The sequence below is a fragment of the Heptranchias perlo genome, chromosome 7, assembly GCF_035084215.1.
Source record: "Heptranchias perlo isolate sHepPer1 chromosome 7, sHepPer1.hap1, whole genome shotgun sequence".
In the NCBI taxonomy this organism is placed as follows: Eukaryota; Metazoa; Chordata; class Chondrichthyes; order Hexanchiformes; family Hexanchidae; genus Heptranchias; species Heptranchias perlo.
The window spans coordinates 44,933,634-44,953,899 of record NC_090331.1 but is presented as its reverse complement, the minus strand read 5'-3'; the positions used below and the strand labels follow the sequence as shown (position 1 = coordinate 44,953,899).

At 43.9% G+C, this 20,266-nt stretch overlaps 1 protein-coding gene across 3 annotated transcripts in view; it reads left to right on the top strand.

Moving 5' to 3' along the window:
• Positions 1–20,266, top strand: part of gpd2 (glycerol-3-phosphate dehydrogenase 2 (mitochondrial)) — a 122,725-nt gene that overhangs the window by 83,685 nt on the left and 18,774 nt on the right. For all 3 annotated transcript variants that reach the window (XM_067987437.1, XM_067987438.1, XM_067987439.1), the window contains 2 exons: positions 10,035–10,179; positions 12,055–12,248. In XM_067987437.1, coding sequence (XP_067843538.1) covers positions 10,035–10,179; positions 12,055–12,248 — 339 coding nt within the window. The remainder of the gene's footprint in view (positions 1–10,034; positions 10,180–12,054; positions 12,249–20,266) is intronic.

Here is a 20,266-nt window from a genome sequence, read left to right as displayed (position 1 = left end):
GAGTCGGAGTCGGGGGGCGGCGAGTCGGAGTCGGGGGGCGGCGAGTCGGAGTCGGGGGGCGGCGAGTCGGAGTCGGGGGGCGGCGAGTCGGAGTCGGGGGGCGGCGAGTCGGAGTCGGGGGGCGGCGAGTCGGAGTCGGGGGGCGGCGAGTCGGAGTCGGGGGGCGGCGAGTCGGAGTCGGGGGGCGGCGAGTCGGAGTCGGGGGGCGGCGAGTCGGAGTCGGGGGGCGGCGAGTCGGAGTCGGGGGGCGGCGAGTCGGAGTCGGGGGGCGGCGAGTCGGAGTCGGGGGGCGGCGAGTCGGAGTCGGGGGGCGGCGAGTCGGAGTCGGGGGCGGCGAGTCGGAGTCGGGGGCGGCGCGTCGGAGTCGGGGGCGGCGCGTCGGAGTCGGGGGCGGCGAGTCGGAGTCGGGGGCGGCGCGTCGGAGTCGGGGGCGGCGCGTCGGAGTCGGGGGCGGCGCGTCGGAGTCGGGGGCGGCGCGTCGGAGTCGGGGGCGGCGCGTCGGAGTCGGGGGCGGCGAGTCGGAGTCGGGGGCGGCGAGTCGGGGGCGGCGAGTCGGGGGCGGCGAGTCGGGGGCGGCGAGTCGGGGGCGGCGAGTCGGGGGCGGCGAGTCGGGGGCGGCGAGTCGGAGTCGGGGTGTCGGAGTCGGGGGCGGCGTGTCGGAGTCGGGGGCGGCGAGTCGGAGTCGGGGGCGGCGAGTCGGAGTCGGGGGCGGCGAGTCGGAGTCGGGGGCGGCGAGTCGGAGTCGGGGGCGGCGAGTCGGAGTCGGGGGCGGCGTGTCGGAGTCGGGGGCGGCGTGTCGGAGTCGGGGGCGGCGAGTCGGGGGCGGCGAGTCGGGGGCGGCGAGTCGGGGGCGGCGAGTCGGAGTCGGGGGCGGTGAGTCGGAGTCGGAGTCGGGGGCGGTGAGTCGGAGATTTAAGGTGAGAGGGGAGAGATACAAAAGGGTCCAGAGGGGCAATTTTTTCACTCAAAGGGTGGTGAGTGTCTGGAACGAGCTGCCAGAGGCAGTAGTAGAGGCGGGTACAATTTTGTCTTTTAAAAAGCATTTGGACAGTTACATGGGTAAGATGGGTATGGAGGGATATGGGCCAAGTGCAGGCAATTGGGACTAGCTTAGTGGTATAAACTGGGCGACATGGACATGTTGGGCCAAAGGGCCTGTTTCCGTGTTGTAAACTTCTATGATTCTAATTCTAGACTCTCCAGCCAGGGGAAACAGCCTCTCAGCATCTACCCTGTCAAGTCCTCTAAGAATTTTATGCATTTCAATGAGATCACCTCTCAATCTTCTAAACTCTAGAGAATATAGGCCCATTCCACTCAATCTCTCCTCATAGGACATCCCTGTCATCCCAGGAATCAATCTAGTGAACCTTTGTTGCATCGCCTCTAAGGCAATTGTATCCTTCCTTAGGTCAGGAGACCAAAACTGTACACAGTACTCCAAGTGTGGTCACTTAATTGCAGCAAAACCTCCTCACTCTTATACGCCAACCCCCTTGCAATAAAGGCCAGCGTACCATTTGCCTTCTTGATTGCTTGCTGTACTTGCATGTTAACTTTCTGTGATTCGTGTACAAGGACACCCAAATCCCTCTGAGTACCAACATTTCTTAGTCTCTCACCTTTTAAAAAATATTCTGCTTTTCTATACTTCCTACCAAAGTGAATAATTTCACATTTCTCCACATTATACTCCATCTGCCACCTTCTCGCCCACTCACTTAACCTGTCTCTATCCCTTTGCAGCCTCTTTGCGTCCTCCTCACAGTTTATTTTCCCACCTAGCTTTGTATCATCAGCAAACTCGGATACGTTGCACTCGGTCCCCTCATCTAAGTCATTAATATATATTGTAAACAGCTGAGGCCCAAGCACTGATCCTTGCCGCACCCCACTGGTTACAACCTGCCAACTCGAAAATGACCCGTTTGTTCCTGCTCTCTGTTTTCTGTCCAATCCTCAATCCATGCTGGTATATTACCTCCAATCCCATGAGCCCTAATCTTGTGTAACAACCTCTTATGTGACACCTTATCAAATGCCTTTTGAAAATCCAAATATACTACATCCACTGATTCCCACTTATCTACCCTGCTGTTTATGCCCTCAAAAAACTCCAGTAGATTTGTCAAACACGATTTCCTTTTCATAAAACAACGTTGACTCTGTCCAATCATATTATGATTTTCTAGGTGCCCTGTTACTATGTCCTTAATAATAGATGCTAGCATTTTCCCTACTACTGTGTCAGGCTAACTGGCCTATAGTTCCCTGTTTTCGCGCTCCCTTCTTTCTTGAATAGTGAAGTTACATTTGCTACCTTCCAATCTCTGGGGACTGTTCTAGAATCTAGAGAATTCTGGAAGATCAAAACCAATATATCCACTATCTCTGCAGCCACCTCTTTTGAAACCCTAGGATGTAGGCCATCAGGCCCAGGGGATTTATCAACTTTTAGTCCCATTAATTTCTCCAGTACTTTTTCTTTACTAATCTTAATTACTTTAAGTTCCTCACTCTCATTAGACTCTTGTTTCCCCACTATTTCCGGTATGTTTTTTGTGTCTTCTAATGTGAAGACTGATACAAAATATTTGTTTAATGTCTCTGCCATTTCCTTATTCCCCATTATAATTTCTCCTGTCTCCGCCTCTAAGGGACCTGCGCTTGCTTTCGCTACTCTCTTCCTTTTTACATACCTGTAGAAGCTCTTACAATCTATTTTTATTTTTTTGGTCATCCTTTGCTGGTTTCTAAAACTCTCTCAATCCTCAGGCTTATTACTCTTCTTGGCAACATTATAGGCCTCTTCTTTTAATCTAATACTATCCTTAACTTCTCTAGTTAGCCACAGTTGAATCACTTTTCCCATGGAGTTTTTATTTGGAGTATTTATTATGTGAACCTGCCCACTTTGGCAGGAGGAATAGAAAAGCAGTATATTTAAATGGAGAGAGATTGCAGAACTCTGAGGTACATAGAGATCTGGGTGTCCTAGTACATGATCACAAAAAGTTAGTATGCAGGTACAGCAAGTGATTAGGAAGGCAAATGGAATGTGTTATTTATTGCAAGAGGAATGGAATACAAAAGTAGAGATATTTTGCTACATTTGTACAGGGCATTGGTGAGACCACATCTAAAATACTGTGTGCAGTTTTGGTCTCCTTATTTAAGAAAGGACATAATTGCTTTGGAGATGGTTCAAAGAAGGTTCACTCGACTGATTCCTGGGATGAGGGGGTTATCTTATGAGGAAAGGCTGGACAAGTTGGGCCTGTATACAGTGGAGTTTAGAAGAATAGAGGTGATCTTATTGAAACATAAGATCCTGAGGGGACTAGAAGGGATGGATGCTGAGGGGATCTTTCCCCTTGTGGGAGAGACTAGAACTAGGGGCCACAGTTTAAAATAAGGGGTCTCCCTTTTAAGACGGAGATGAGGAGAAATTTTTTCTCTGAGGGTCATGAGTCTGTGGAACTCCCTTCCCCAGAGAGTAGTGGAGGCAGGGTCTTTGAATATTTTTAAGGCTGAGTTAGATAGATTCCTGATTAACAAGGAAGTCAAAGGTTATAGTAGGTAGATGGGAAAGTAGGGTTGAGGTCACAATCAGATCAGCCATGATCTTATCCAATGGCAGAGCAGGCTCGAAGGGCCGAATGACCTACTCCTGCTCTTAATTCATATGTTCGTATTCCTCAAGGGAATGTATATTCATTGAGAACTATGAATTATTTCTTTAAATGTTCACCATTGCTTATCTACCGTCATAACTTTTAGTCTAATTTCCCAAACTACCTTTGCCAACTCGCCCCTCACGCCTACAAAATTGGCCTACATTAATTGGCCTTGTTTAAATTTAAGACGCTAGTTTCGGATTTAGCTACATCACTCTCAAACTCAATATGAAATTCTATCTTATTATGATCACTCTTTCCCAGAGGATCCTTTATTATAAGATTACTAATTAACCCGTTCTAATTACGCAATACTAGATCTAAAATACCCTGTTCCCTAGTTCGTTCCTTGACATATTTTTCTAGAAAAATTCTCAGATGCATTCCATGAACTCGTCCTCCAAACTACTTTTGCCAATTTGGTTTGCCCAGTCTACATGAAGATTAAATTCCCCCAAGATTAATGTATTACCCTTGTTACATGCCCCTCCAATTTCCTGATTTATACTCTGTCCAACACTGTAACTACTGTTAGGGGGCTTGTACACTACTGCCACCAGTGTTACTGCCCCTTGTTATTTCTTAGCTCCACCCATACTGATTCTACATCCTGATTTTCTGAGCTAAGATCCTTTCTCACCACTGCCTTTATCTCATCCTTTATTATCAGGGCTACCCCCCCACCTTTTCCATTTTGCCTATCTTTTTTCTAAAAGTCAAATACCCTTGTTCCCAACCTTGGTCATCCTGCAACCACGTCTCAGTAATGGCTACTAAATCAAACCCATTTATCTATGTTTGTGCCATTAATTCTTGTTACTAATGCTTTGTGCATTCAGATATTGTGCCTTTAATTTTAACTTTTGACTTTTTTTCTGTGATATGACCTTAGTCACTAAAGCCCCATTACCTTTGAAAAACTCTCTGTCCCGTCCTGATACACTCTGCTTGTTTTTACCCAGATTGCTACTCTGCTCTACAGCCTTGACTTTTCTGTTCAGACTTAGACATTTACCCTTACCTGCACCCTCCCTCCCCTTATTAATTTGAAGCCCCATCTACCGCCCTAATTATTCGATTTGCCAGGACACTGGTCCCAGCCCGGTTTAAGTGGAGCCCAACTCGACGGAACAGCTCCCTTTTACCCCAGTACTGGTGCCAGTGCCCCATGAACTGAAACCCCTGCTTCCCACACCACTCTTTCAGCCACACATTTAACCATTTAATCTGTTTGTCCCAATGCCAATTTGCACATGGCTCAGGTAGTTATCCAGAGATTATTACCTTTGAGGTTCTGCTTTTTAATTTAGACCCTAGCTCCTCAAACTCCCTCAGCAGAACCTCATTCCTAGTTCTACCTTGTCGTTGGTTCCTATGTGGACCACGACAACTGGATCCTCCCCCTCATGCTCCAAGTTCTTCTCCAGCCGCAAGGGACTCCCGGTCACGGCTGCAGAGAACAATATCTATCCCCCTACTACCCCCTAATACTACCACATTCCTTTTCACTCCCCCCACTTGAGTGGCCTCTTGTACTACGATGCCGTGGCCAATTTGCCCATCCTTCCTGCAGTCTTTGTTCTCATCCACACAGGTAGCAAGTACCTCATACCTATTGGACAAGGACAAAGGCTGAGGCTCCTCCACCACTGTATCTGGGGTCCCCTTCCCTGCCTGATTCACAGTCACATCCTCCTGTCCCTGACCACTACCCAAATCTAAACTACTACCTAACCTAAGGGGTGTGACTGCCTCCTGGATCAAAGTGTCCAGATAACCCTTCCCCCTCCCTGATGCATCGCAATGTCTGCACCTCAGACTCCAGTTCAACAAGTCTGAGCCGAAGTTCCTTGAGTTGTAGACACTTACTGCAGATGTGGTTGCCTGGGATCACGCTGCTCTCCACAAATGCCCACATGCTGCAGTTACGGCACACCACCTGCCCTGCCATCCCAATCTAACTTTGTTTCATTTATTTATTTAATCAAAGTTAAACTAAGAAAGGTAAAGGTGCACGAAAGACAGGCACTAAGGGAATGCACAAGGGTGAATAGTCTCATTTTGTTTGCATAATTTCATGTGTTCATTTATAAATGTGGATTTGAATTTGCATTTGGTTGTGGTTTTTATTACTGTGGTGAGCTGAGGGATGAACCAATGTATAATCATAAGGAGGACGATTTGATGGTCATGTGAGAGAGGAGTGTGGGACTGTCGGTGAATGGGGAGGTGTCGTTGAGGTTACTGGTATCGCTCATTAATAATCTGATCGTGTAGAGTCCTGGCAGACAGGGCCTGTCTATCTTGTAACCTCCCTTCCTCTTCCTCCAATTCCTCCTCCTTCTCCTCTTGCTCATGGTCTTCAGGTTCTCGCTGATAGGCGGTGGCAAGGGCTGTTCCCTCATAATAGCCAGCTTGTGTAGCATGCAGCATACAATGACAAATATTGATACCCGCTCAGCTGTGTACTGCTGTGCTCCTCCAAAGCGGTCCAGGCAGCGGAAGCGTTGCTTGAGGACACCGATGGTGTGCTCGATGATGTTCCTTGTGGCAGAATGGCTCTCGTCGTAGGCTTGCTGTGCACGTGTGCATTGGTTCCTGACTGGAGTCATGAGCCATGTCATGAGGGGATAACCCTTGTCCCCCAGTAGCCAGCCTTTGACTTGCCTTGCTGGCTGAAATACAGGTGGAACAGAGGACTGCCACAGAATGAACGAATCATGACTGCTGCCAGGATAGCGGGCATTGACCTGCATGATGTGCTGCGTGTGGTTGCACACCAGCTGCACACTGAGGGAATCCCTCCCTGTTTATGAATATGCCTGAGTTCAGATGAGGAGCCCGCAAGGCAATGTACGTGCAGTCAGTGGCACCTTGCATCATGGGGATGACACAAAGGGTACAGCAAAACCAGCCAGACCACTTTCCCTGTAGAGTATTGAAACTTTATCCAAGTAGAGGAAACCTCCAAAAATACGTACAATTGCATCAGCAGCCAGAAGAAATAATCTATTGACTAACCTGTAAGTACTTCATGATCCATTTAAATAGCGCTATTGGGGAGGGGGGGGTCCTTCATGTCCTTTAAGTCCTGTTCAGCTGTATGAGGTTAAGACTGGGCATTGGTTGGATCATGGAGTTCCAAAATACCAGCATCGCCTTCAAATCAGCGTTGCACACTGATCCGCATCATAATCTCCCCACTATGCATGCTGCCGTCGGTCGTTGGGTGCACACGCGTAAACCCCTTTACAATGATGGCGTCCTGCGCACTGCCCGTCAGAAGTGGGCGCGCGCATCTCGGATCTAATTTTCGGGGCTTAGATGCTAAAAAATGGGGGGAACCCGACCCAATTTCACCCCCACTGCCTCTGCCATACAGTGTCACGTGTGCAAAAAATAAACATGGCCATGTAACAGTACCACAGTACTAGAGCCAGCAGTATAAATGTGGGGCTGCTGACTGTATGAACTGCACGACTGAGCGTGGATAAAGACAGTAGGTATATAAATGAGGATTATTCTCACAATTTACGTAGCACAGAGCTATTGGTGAACTATGGACCTGTTCCAGGAGAGATTGTGCAATCTAGTGTCTAAAATGTTACTTCCAATAAAATGGAACAGAATTATCATCAAAGCATACGCTGTCTTTCAGCAACCACATTTTGCGTACATATTAACAGTGACATGCGATACATTGCTTTCCACCAGAAATTGTTTGTGAATGTAATGACAGCAAAGTTTTCTGCATTTTCAAGGCTGTGTTAGTGTTGTTTGCTTATAGCAGTGAATCAATTTGGGGTGGGAGGAACAAAATATAGTGCTGGTAGAGTGGTTGGGCCATTAGCAAAGGCCAAGAAAAGAAAAGAAAATGTTGGTTACCTGGAATTCTCCCACTGCTAATGATATTTGCACTGAGATGCTGGAGGAGAAATCAGCAAAGCGGCTGGCTTCAATTCCACTTTTCAACAACAGTCATCCACTCTATTCAAGGTATTGGACCGGATTTTGCTCTAAAATTAATGGTGAGGCTAACAGCACTCACCATTATTTATTTGCAAATCAGACAGTAACCTCCGGCAAACGCAGAAATCCACAAGTTGCTGGCTGAGGTGCCCTGCTCCTCCAAAAGCTGCGTGAAAATGACATCGCGCCGTCTGGCTCCCTGTTCAAATGTATTGAATGGCGTGAAGTTCCTGTGCTTACCTCATGGGTATGGACTAAACTCACCAAAAAAAAGTTAGGACTTGTTTATTTCAGTGTAAGTACCATTTTAATGATGTGGTAAGTCGTAGTTACTGCCAACCAATCACTCTGACTCTGAAAATTAACTTTTACAAGTGTGAAGTTTCATTCCTTCAGGTATTAATTATTGTTGGACATTTTTTAAAAAAAATTTTAATACTTTTTTTTCTTGCTTTTTCTATCTGTCTCTTTTATCTCTCTCTCTTCATCCAATCTTTCTTTCCCTCTCTTTATTTCACTTTCTGTACCCGATTTGACATTGAATTCACTATTCTAACTTACACTTCCTGGTTCAGTCCTTGCGCTGCTTATTAACGATTTTTCAATCTGGTTGGTTAAGGAGACACACAGCTGCTTGCCCTGTTCACACAAGTCCCAGATGCTCTGTAGAGGGCACCGTGCCATTTGGCTGTCCCGTTGACGGTAACTTGCTGTATAAAAGCCCAAAGAAAGTCTATGGGCAAGTGCAAGTCGCCATTTATTCGCCAGTCACAGCAAAATCCAGCCTATTATTTATATATTGTTACTGATGTAAAAAAGCAAGGCTTTGAGTCCATCATGCGAGAGCCCATTCTTTGCCATTTAAATTGATGAGTCACCTGACTTTCCCAATGTTGTGCACCTGCTTGTGTGTATTTTGATATGCTGGAGAGACACAAATGAAAGACGTATACCTCTTTTGTCAATCTCTTCTTACTTGAGCAACTGACAAGCAATTATTTCACCTGTTGGATAACTTTATCCAAATCTACTGTCTCAACTACATGTAGTGATGGACCACACTGACAGAAACACACAGTGGCCTTGTGACAAGGATGCAGACCAGCCATGCGTTCAACTGCATGCTCTGCTGAGAAGCTCATAGCCAGTAAAGTGCCAGAAGATCTGTCATCTCTCCATGTCAGGAGTGTGATTGAATACCCACCATTCGCCTGGAAGGGTGCAGCCGTAACATCACTCAGGAAGCTAAGCGTCATCCAGGACTGAGCAGTTTGCTTCCCTGGTGCCACTGGATTCAATATCTGCCCTCTCCACTACCAGTGCAGTGTGGCTGTAGTATGCATTATCTACAGTATGCACTGCAGCCACTCACCAAAGTTTTTTCAACAGCACCTCCCTCCCACGCGACCTCTTCCACCGAGAAGGACAAGAGCAGCAAGGTCGGGAATACCATCACCTCCAAATTCCCATCCAAGTCCCACGCTATCCTGATTTGTACATCACTGTTCCTTCATTGGCGCTGCGTCAGAATCCTGGAATTCCCTACCTAACAGCACTGTGGGAACACCATCACTACAAGCACTGCAGCGGTTGAAAGAGAAAGCCCACCACCTTTTTAGGGTCACTAAGGATGAGCAATTAATGCAGCCTTGACAGCATTACCCACATCCTGAGAACAAATAAGAAAACAATAAAGGTGACAGGCCAGGAAACTTTTCTTTAGCAGGCCAACACCTGCAGCTAATTTATCACCAGAGGAAAAAGAAAGTCTTGTTGAATTGTCAAGTAATCAATGGGCATTTCCCCAGAAGCTGCTGCTGATTTTTTTGGCCGTCCACACAAAGTGAATTTCCCAAATTAGCACATCGAGCTTCTCGGGCGACTCATTCCCTTTGCATTCATCTTTCTGTGTCAGTCAGGGTTCTCAGTGCTACTGGTTAAATTCAAGTATACCTTTGAGTGGAAAGTGACCTCAGGGTCTACCTCTTTACCCAGCTACCCTGAAGAGAAAAGCTGTGTTCAGCAAAGAAGTGAGGTCCCCCTCGTCCCCAGCATGTATAGTGCGAGTGTATAGTTTGAGGAGTGATTAAAATATGAATTATAATACCCAATTGTACATGGATTGTTGATTTGTGTGGTTATATCATTAGTATAAAAATCTTCAAAGATTAAAGCATGATATTTTATGGAGTAAATTTAACGCTGTATGTTTTGTTTCAAAGGGAAGAGATAAATCATGTAGCATTTATCATTTCAATATTTAGAGATTGTTCCTAAACAATTTTGTCCACTTAATTGTGGAGATTTGTTCACTGAGAAGTTCATAATCCAGAACTATCATTCTATAATGGCAGATGGCTGTCTGATCAGTGTTGTTTTCTTTCACAGGGCAAGAGTTTAATGTGAAAGCCAAATGTGTTATCAATGCTACAGGACCGTTCACAGATTCATTGCGTGAGATGGATGATGAGGGAGTCACAAAGATTTGTCAGGCTAGTGCTGGTGTGCACATTGTTTTGCCTGGTTATTATAGGTAACGAAATATATTACTATAGACAAAAACCTATTAACAAAGACCTAAAACAAATCTTACTCACTTGTGGTTCTTTTTATTACACCACTATTGACTATCTGCCAACACAATGGTGGAGCGCACTGTACTTTCTTCCACTTTCCACTGCAGCTGAAAATCTGTATATGGTTTGTGTGCTTTGATGAAAGAATTGACAATCCTGGTGGATAACCATTTATTGTAAATAAAAAGTAATGTGGGCTAAGGTTAATTATTGTGTGTGACTGAAGAGGAGCCTCCAGTTTCTATTCTTTTTAGTCTCATGACTTCAGTTTGCTTCCAGGACTAATCTGCAAGACAAATCCCATTTACAACATTGCCCCATTAATTTTTTAAATCACAACAATCAACTTGTTGCTTTTTCATTTCTTTTGTTCCATTTCACTTTAGGAATTTGCATAGAAGTATGCTAAGTATCCGATAACAAAACTTCTAGTAACCACTCAGTTGAAATTAACTGATTTATTAAAAGTAATTGTTTCATACTGTTATCTTAATTTTAATTTCAGGTATTAATTTCAAGCATTATTGACAAAGATGCATGAGGCAAAGGCTGAATAATTTCTGATATAAAGATTAAGAAAAGCACAATCTGTATGAAATTAGTCATTTAATAGGAATTTATAGCCAAATGTTCAGTTACTATAATGAGATCTGTAACAGATTGAGCTGTTTGTTGCATGTGTTTACACTATGTGGATAGAAAACAAATATGAAAGATTTGGATTTAAAGCAAATCCCATCATAGCTCAGAATTGCTGTAGTAAAATATGTCTTCCAATTCTCCATCACAGTCACTTGGAATTGTGGTAATGTCAGATCTCGAGGCTTTCACTGCAGTTTTTTGAAAATGTCCTTTTATTAATTGTTCAAAAAAAACAAATGTTGCAAATGGAATGGAAGGTTGTAGTTGGACAAGGAGATGGGTGAGGTGACAATAAACAAAGCAAGCAAGGTCCTGGGTTATACTGCCAAAGTGAGTTCAAATCTGTAGAAGTCATGATGAAGCTGCATAGCTCTCTGGTAAGGCTGCACCTGGAATATTCTGCACAGTTCTGGTTGTCACGACATAAGTGGGCCTTAGAGGCCCTGGAGGGAGGTGCAAAGGAGAGTATTGAAGCTGATTTCTAGTGTTAAAGTGATGTGCTCGGAGGAAAGACTTGATAAGCAGGTCTCTCTATCCTCAAAGAGATGCCTGACCTCTTAGAGGTATGTGAAGGGTTGGAAGAAATAAACCCTTAACAATAATTTCAAATACATCAGGGGAGCAGTATGAGAGAGTGCAGGTTCAGAGTTGTGAAGGGCAAGTTTAGGACAGCAATCAGCAAATATTCTTTATACAGAGGGTGAATAACAACTGGAAATGGTAGCAGGATCGGTGGTTGAAGGCAGGACAATGGACTCATTTAAGAAACAGCTGGATGCTGTAATGGGAATATGGTATTGTTTTTCCTTAGTATTGGAAATTGAGGCAGCTTGCTATTTAATGTAGCTAAGCATAAGCCAGTTGTGTTGCAGTAATTACAGTACTTGGGTTTTTTTATTCAAATGGGGGAGAAAAGGGGAAATACTGTGTTCCAGAAAAATGTTAATTATTAGCCATTATTAGCGTAAATGATAATATTTGTACATGACGCAGCGCTCAACAGCAAACCGTGGATTTTAATTATTTTCTATACGCTCTGGTACAAGTTACCATGTAGCTGTACTTACTGTAGTTGTTATGCTGTTGGTGAACTGAGTCAGTGAGCACATTTTAAGAACTAATTAGACCCATAGGGTGACTTTAATGCAGGGAATAGACTTTGAAAACAATCTCAGTATTTGTCCTTACAGCCCTGAAGCCATGGGACTGCTTGATCCAGCAACCAGTGATGGCCGAGTTATATTTTTCTTACCGTGGGAGAAAATGGTTATTGCAGGAACCACTGACACTCCAACGGATGTTACATCTAAGCCCATTCCCCACGAGGAAGAGATTAACTTCATTCTCAGTGAAATACGGAATTATCTGAGCTCTGATGTTGAAGGTAATTTTGTGAACTTTAAGTAATCTTAAAAACTCTAAACTAACCACTAAAAGATACTGATTTAGAACAGATAGTATGAATGCAGCTTTCTGACAGTGGATGGTATATATACTGTCATATTTTGGACAACACGTTGGATATCACCACCGCCCATTAGATTAACATGGCTAGCATAGTAGATCCTCTGCTATGCAAAAGATCCTGGGATAAGCCCCACTACCAGATTCCACTTGGGCACCCCACAGATATGGAGAGAGGAGAGTGAGGAGGGAGATGAGGAAGGCCCCTTCTGTCTTATTGTAATGCTCACTCTGGGCCTGCACTTACTGCAGCCACAAGTCCCACTCTACCCTTTCAGTGAAGTCCCTGAACTCTGGGCCGCTGTTGTGGGGGACAAGACCTGATGCAATGGATCACCTCCCCATTTCCTCTTCAATGCTGCTGGGAACTGAGCACAACAAAGAGAGTCTGTCCTCATGTGTTTAAAGAATAACGAGACTGCCTCCCCTGAGTTCAGACATTTAAAAAAATTCATTCTTGGGATGTGGGTGTCACCAGCAAGGCCAGCATTTATTGCCTATCCCTAATTGCCCTGAGAAGATGGTGGGGGAGGCCATTTCTTTCACATATACCATGAGAGCCTAGAACTGATTGTTACTCATTGATATGTAATCACGAGAGAAAGACCATTGCAAGTGTTGGTGCTAACAATATTTGGTGCTTTGTGTCCTGGATACAACATTTTTTTTTATTCGCTCATGGGATGTGGGCGTTGCTGGCGAGGCCAGCATTTATTGCCCATCCCTAATTGCCCTCGAGAAGGTGGTGGTGAGCCGCCTTCTTGAACCGCTGCAGTCCGTCTGGTGAAGGTTCTCCCACAGTGCTGTTAAGAAGGGAGTTGTAAGTGATGGGAAATCCCATCAATGTATCAATCATTTGTTGCTAGAAGACACTTTTTCTGAAGTGTATTTGAACATTTTAAACATTAGAGGGATAGTGTCTAAATTTGCTACGGCCATAAAAGAGTCAAAAGTTTCACATTGTAAGAGCCTAATCAGACTGTCAATAATGTTTGAACTTCAGTAATTAACAATATTTATAAATAGGCTTATATTATTTAAACAAACTGTGCTGGCTATATCAATCTGCTACAGACCCATGTTATCCTGCAAACATTTATGCCAGGCATATCCACTTGCAGAGACTTGGACACGTTCCAGCAGTTTAATTATAGTGTGACAAGAGCTGCTATTTCTGGTAGCATGGTTTATAAATGCAGTTCAGTACTCTCATAATATGATAAATGCCTCATTTTAGGTAGATCGACCAGTGTGGCAACAACAGTTGCATTTGAAATGTAGTCCAAGTTCTTCTTCCAATATATTCCACAGTGCTTATCTTGAACAGGCCATTAAAAACATAAATCAGTGTGTTGTAAATGCTTGTTGAATGATCTGCTGTCCTTTTTCTATGACCACTTCATATAAGGTGGAGTAATATGGATAGTTTTAATTAAAAATGCATCTGTAGTATATGTAGTTAATGTTCTACTTCTCTAATGTACAAGTTAGAATTTGTAGCTCAATTTTATAGTTTAATGGAGCAAATGTGAAATTCAGGTTGTTTCTTGACTTCAGAGACTAGCATCTAATCAGGTCAGACAGCATCTGTGACGGAGAGAACAGACAAGTTAATGGGGCCTAAATGCGTTAGTGCCCAAATCGGGTGATTCTAGCAGCGGGCATCGACAGCACACCAGAACGTAGAGGCCCAAGGACTGAACTAAACTCTCTTGAATTCCTACCCCCTTGAGATATGGGGGGAGAAGTTTGGATAGGGCCTATTATTGGGCAGAGGTAGCATGATCCGCTATTACCCCACGCCCAATAGCCCTTGCACAGGCAGGACGAGACTTTCGTCAGGCCTAGGAATTTACCTGCAAGCAGCGTTCCAAATCAGCGTTGAATGAGGATTCAATGCAATTTGCACTTTCCACCAGCAGGGGGAGCTCCAATCTCTTAAAGGCAGACTGTCTCTTAAAAATCTCGTAAAGGTAGCTGGTACTACCTTCAGCTGTTTTACTGAAAATAACAGTCTGCTCTGATCAGACATCGCACATGCAAAACACGGATGCAGCTCCCATCCCCATGTTTACAAACTGATGAGTTATGTTTAAAAAATTGAATAAAGGTTGCACACTACTAAATCCCACACCCTCCAATCTGTATGCCAGACCTAGCCGATCTGAGTTTGTACCAGGCCTGTGAGAGTCCGTGCACCAAGGTTCTTTGCTGATGCACTAGAGGCCTTGGTGCAAGAGGTGGACAGAAGGAGGGACATCCTATATCCGCATTGGGGTGGTGGGCAAGAGGCCCTCCAGACATATATCCTAGATGCAGCGGGGGATGAAGTCAATGCCAGGCGCACAGCATCATGAACATGAATGTAGTGCAGGAAGAAGTTCAATGCCTTGATATGAGTGGTCAAAGTGAGTGAGGTCAACTGTCAAGTGGCGTCTCTATCCAACTGCACCACTAGCCGCATCCATTGTTCCATGCACTACACCCTCCATCACCCACATACCAACAAACTCTCCATCAGTACTCAACTCTTCCAATCAGATGCTTCCTCTCACCCTTACACATTACCACTGTTTCAAGCCACCCACCCACAACTCACAGGCCACACACACTGGCAGCTATTCAACTATAACAGGCATATCACCCAGACACACGTCCCGCTTTCTTGCAGGAGAAGGTGGCGCACTATTAGGATGCAGCAAGTGGCAGTGGCATTTAGCCCCTCGAGCCTGTTCCGCCATTCATTGAGATCATGGTGGGCCTGTGACCTAACTCCATATACCCGCCTTAGCCCCATATCCTTTAATACCCTTGGTTCACAGAAATCTATCAATCTCAGATTTAGAATTTACAATTGAGCTAGCATCAACTGCCGTTTGCAGAAGAACATTCCAAACTTCTCCCACCCTTTGTGTGTAGAAGCATTTCCTAACTTTACTCTTGCACGTCCTGGCTCTAAATGTTAGGCTATGCCCCCTAGTCCTAGTATTCAAGTATAGGAGACCTCCAAAAACAGTTACAAATGTCTCGGCAGTCAGAAGGAATAATCCAGCCACTAACCTGTAAATTCTGCATGGTCCCTTTAAATAGTGCTGGTGGGGGTCCTCCAGGCACTCTAAGACACGTTCAGATGGTCGGGGTTAAGACTGTGCGTTGAGTTGAGCGTTAAGTCCCAAAATGGTGTCTATCACTTTAAATCGGTATTGCACACTGATTATTTTACATGCTTCTGGTGTTCAGTATTTGTGCATGCGTGTGCACAGCCTAGACGCCGTCTTGGATGTTGGAGAGGCCGCGTAGCGCCGAAACAACGGGTGCCACACGGCCCAATTTAGCGTCCAAAGCCTTTTTGATTACGTTTTGTACCTGTGCACTAGCTTTTAGTGATTTGTGTACGTGGAGACCTAAATCCCTTGGCTCCTCCATAGCTCCTGGTCTCTCGCCATTAAGAAAATATTTCGATTTGTCTTTCTCAGGTCAAATGTGGATGACCTCACATGTCCCCACGTTGAACTCCATCTGCCATAGTTTTGCCCACTCACTTAGTCTGTTTATGTCCCATTGTAACTTTCTGCTCCCATCTGCACTACTTACTGTGCCTCCTATCTTTGTGTCACCTGCAAACTTGGACATAAAACTTTCTCTTCCTTCAACCAAGTCATTAATATATATGGTGTGAAGCTGAGGCCCCAGTGCAGATCTCTGGGGAACACCATTTGTCTCATCCCGCCAATCAACGAACCCTTTTCCCCTACTCTCTGCCTCCTACCTTCCAACCAATTACCGACCCATGTCACAAGATTACCTCTAATTCCATACATTCTGATTTTTGGTAATAATCTCTTATGCAGAACCTTATCAACTGCCTTCTAATAGTCCATAAAGACAACATCCAGAGACACTCCCCTATTCACCATGCTGATGACCTAAAAAAAATTCAGCTAGATTAATCAGACATGACCTACCCATCACAATTTTATGCTGACTGTTTTTGATCAAATAATAATCATGGGAGATTTCAACTACCCACAAATAAACCGGCAAGAAGAGATAGGGAGAGGGGAATGGAATTTTTACAGTTTATACAGGACTCCTTTCTTACCCAGTACGTGAGACGCCCAGGAAGAGAGGAATCACTGCTGGATCTTATAATGGGAAATGAACCAGAACTGATAAGCGAGTAATCATAGGGGAACATCTAGGCAATAGCGGTAACATAATAAGGTTTAAAATAATGATTGAGACAGGGGAATGTCAATGGATGTTATTTATATGGACTTCCAGAAGGCATTTGATAAGGTCCCACAAGAGACTGTTAGCTAAGTTAGAAGCCCACGGAATCGAGGGAAAAGTACGGACTTGGTTAGGAAATTAGCTGGGCGAAAGGCGACAGAGAGTAGGGATAATGGGTAAGTATTCACATTGGCAGGATGTGACTAGTGGAGTCTCGCAGGGATCTGTCTTGGGGCCTCAATTATTCACAATATTTATTAACGACTTAGATGAAGGCATAGAAAGTCTCATATTTAAGTTTGCCGATGACACAGAGATTGGTGGCATTGTAAGCAGTGTAGATGAAAACATAAAATTACAAAGCGATATTGATAGATTAGGTGAATGGGCAAAACTGTGGCAGATGGAATTCAATGTAGACAAATGTGAGGTCATCCACTTTGGATCAAAAAAGGATAGAACAGGGTACTTTCTAAATGGTAAAAAGTTTAAAAACAGTGGATGTCCAAAGGGACTTAGGGGTTCAGGTACTTAGATCATTGAAGTGTTATGAACAGGTGCAGAAAATAATCAAAAAGGCTAATGGAATGCTGGCCTTTATATCTAGAGGACTAGAGTACAAGGGGGCAGAAGTTATGCTGCAGCCATACAAAACCCTGGTTAGACCGCACCTGGAGTACTGTGAGCAGTTCTGGGCACCGCACCTTCAGAAGGACATATTGGCTTTGTGGGGAGTGCAGCGTAGGTTTACTAGAATGATACCCGGACTTCAAGGATTAAGTTATGAGGAGAGATTACACAAATTGGGGTTGTATTCTCTGGAGTTTAGAAGGTTAAGGGGTGATCTGATCGAAGTTTATAAGATATTAAGGGGAACGGATAGGGTGGATAGAGAGAAACTATTTCCACTGGTTGGGGATTCTAGGAGTAGGGGGCACAGTCTAAAAATTAGAGCCAGACCTTTCAGGAGTGAGATTAGAAAACATTTCTACACACAAAGGGTTGTAGAAGTTTGGAACTCTCTTCCGCAAACGGCAATTGATACTAGCTCAATTGCTAAATTTAAATGTGAGATGGATAGCTTTTTGGCAACCAAAGGTATTAAGGGATATGGGCCAAAGGCAGGTTTCTGGAGTTAGATCACAGATCAGCCATGATCTTATCAAATGGCGGAGCAGGCATGAGGGGCTGAATAGCCTACTCCTGTTCCGATGTTCCTATGACGTAAGTAAGACAAAGGCCAAAGTAATAGATTGGAAAAAAGCTAATTTTGAGGGGATGAGAATGGAACTAAGGAAGATAAACTGGAAAAAAAATTGACAAACAAGGAGATAGGACAGCAGTGGGAAATATTTAAAACAGTGATCAATAGAGTTCAGGAGAAATATATTCCTTTAAAAAACAAGAACAAACTAGCCAATAATGAAACACCATGGATGAATAAAGAGAGAAGGGTAAAATTGAAACTAAAGTAAAAGGTATATTCAAAGTACATAGACAATCAAGGAGAGGATGACAAAAGGGAATACAAAGAGGTTAGGAAAGAAGTGAAAAAAACAAATAGGAAGGCAAAGAGGAACTACGAAATTAAATTATCAAGGAATTTAAAAAGAAATAGTAAACTATTCTGCAGATATACAAATAATAAACGAAAAATCAGGATAGAGATAGGGCCACTAAGGGATGCATGAGATAAACTCACAGGTAATGACAGCGAAATGGCAGAAATGTTGAATAGTTACTTTGCCTCAGTATTTACCAGGGAGACTAACAAGGTGGGCATGATATTAGAAGAAGAGATGAAAAAGATATCAAGACATTTAAGATAGAAAGCAGGGAGATAATTGATAAACTAATCAAACTTAGAGTGGATAAAACGCCTGGTCTAGAGGGATTGCATTCACACATATTAAAAGAAGTTAAGGAAGAGATAGCAGAGGCACTATTACATATATATACAAATTCATTAGAAAAAGGAAGATGGAACAAGCCCAGTGAGCTATAGACCAATTAGCTTAAAGTCAGTGGTAGGAAAGATAATGGAATCTTTACTCAAAGATGTAATAGAAAAACATGTAGAAAATGAAAATATAATAGAGTAGTCAGCACGAATTTCAGAAGGGAAAGTCATGCTTTACCAGCCTTATTGAATTCTTTGAAGAAGTAATAGAAAGAGTAGACAAGGGTAATGTAGTAGATGTAATATATTTGGATTTCCAAAAGGCTTTCCATGCGTTGTAGATTCATGACTAAAGTCAGAGCATGTGGAGTCAGGGGACATGTAGCAGAATGGATAGCAAGCTGGCTACATATCAGAAAACAGAGTATAGGTTAAGGTTAGCTACTCAGACTGGCAAAAGGTGGGAAGTGGTAGTTCCACAGGGATTAATGCTGGGACCACTTGTTCACAATTTCCATTAATGATTTGGACTCTGGCATCGGAAGTACAATTTCAAAGTTTGCGGATGACACCAAATTGCATACGGGATCCTTGGCTTTATAAATAGAGGCACGGAGTACAAAAGCGAGGAAGTCATGTTGAACCTTTATAAAACACTGGTTCGGCCACAACTGGAGTATTGTGTCCAATTCTGGGTACCGCACTTTAGGAAGGATGTGAAGGCCTTAGAGAGGTTGCAGAAAAGATTTACTAGAATGGTTCCAGGGATGAGGGACTTCCGTTACATGGATAGACTGGAGAAGCTGGGGTTGTTCTCCTTATAGCAGAGAAGGTTAAGTGGAGATTTGATCGAAGTGTTCAAAATCATGAAGGGTTTACATAAAGTAAATAAAGAGAAACTGTTCCCATTGGTGGAAGGGTCGAGAACCAGAGGATACAGATTTAAGATGATTGGCAAAAGAACTAAAGACGACAAGAGGAAAATCTTCTTTATGCAGCAAGTAGTTATGATCTGGTACGTGCTGCTTGAAAGGGTGGCGGAAGCAGATTCAATAGTGGCTCTTAAAAAGGAATTGGATAAATACTTGAAGGGAAAAAATTTGCAGGGCTACAGGGGAATGGGACGAACTAGATTGCTCTTACAAAGAGCTGACATGGGCTCGATGAGTTGAATAGCCTCCTTCTGTGCCATAACCATTCTATGAGTCTATGAAATTGTGGGGGTGTAGTTAATACAATGGCATAATGTGTCAAAATGCAAGAAGAAATTAATAAACTTGCAGAATGGGCGCGTAATTGGCAAATGAATTTCAATATAGGTAAGTGTGAGGCGGTGCAATTTGGTAGGAAGAACAAGGAGGCCACACACTGCTGGAATAATATGAGTATAGATGGGTAGAGGAGCAATGGGCTCTCGCGATACAGATACACAAACCACTAACAGTGGCGACGCAGTTTAATAAGGCTGTAAAAAAGGCAAACCAAGCACTGGGGTTCATTTCTCGAGGGATAGAATTGAAAAGCAGAGAAGTTATGTTAAACTTGTATAGAACCTTGGTTAGACCACACTTGGAGTATTGTGCACAGTTCTGGTCTCCATATTATAAAAGGTATGGAGGGATTGGAGAAGGTGCAAAAAAGATTCACAATGATGATAGCAGAACTGAGAGGATATACTTATCGGGAAAGGCTGAACAGACTGGGGCTGTTTTCTCTAGAAAAGAGAAGGCTCAGGGACGACCTGATAGAGGTTTAACATGATGAAAGGGTTTGATACGGTAGATGTAGAGAAAAATTTTCCACTT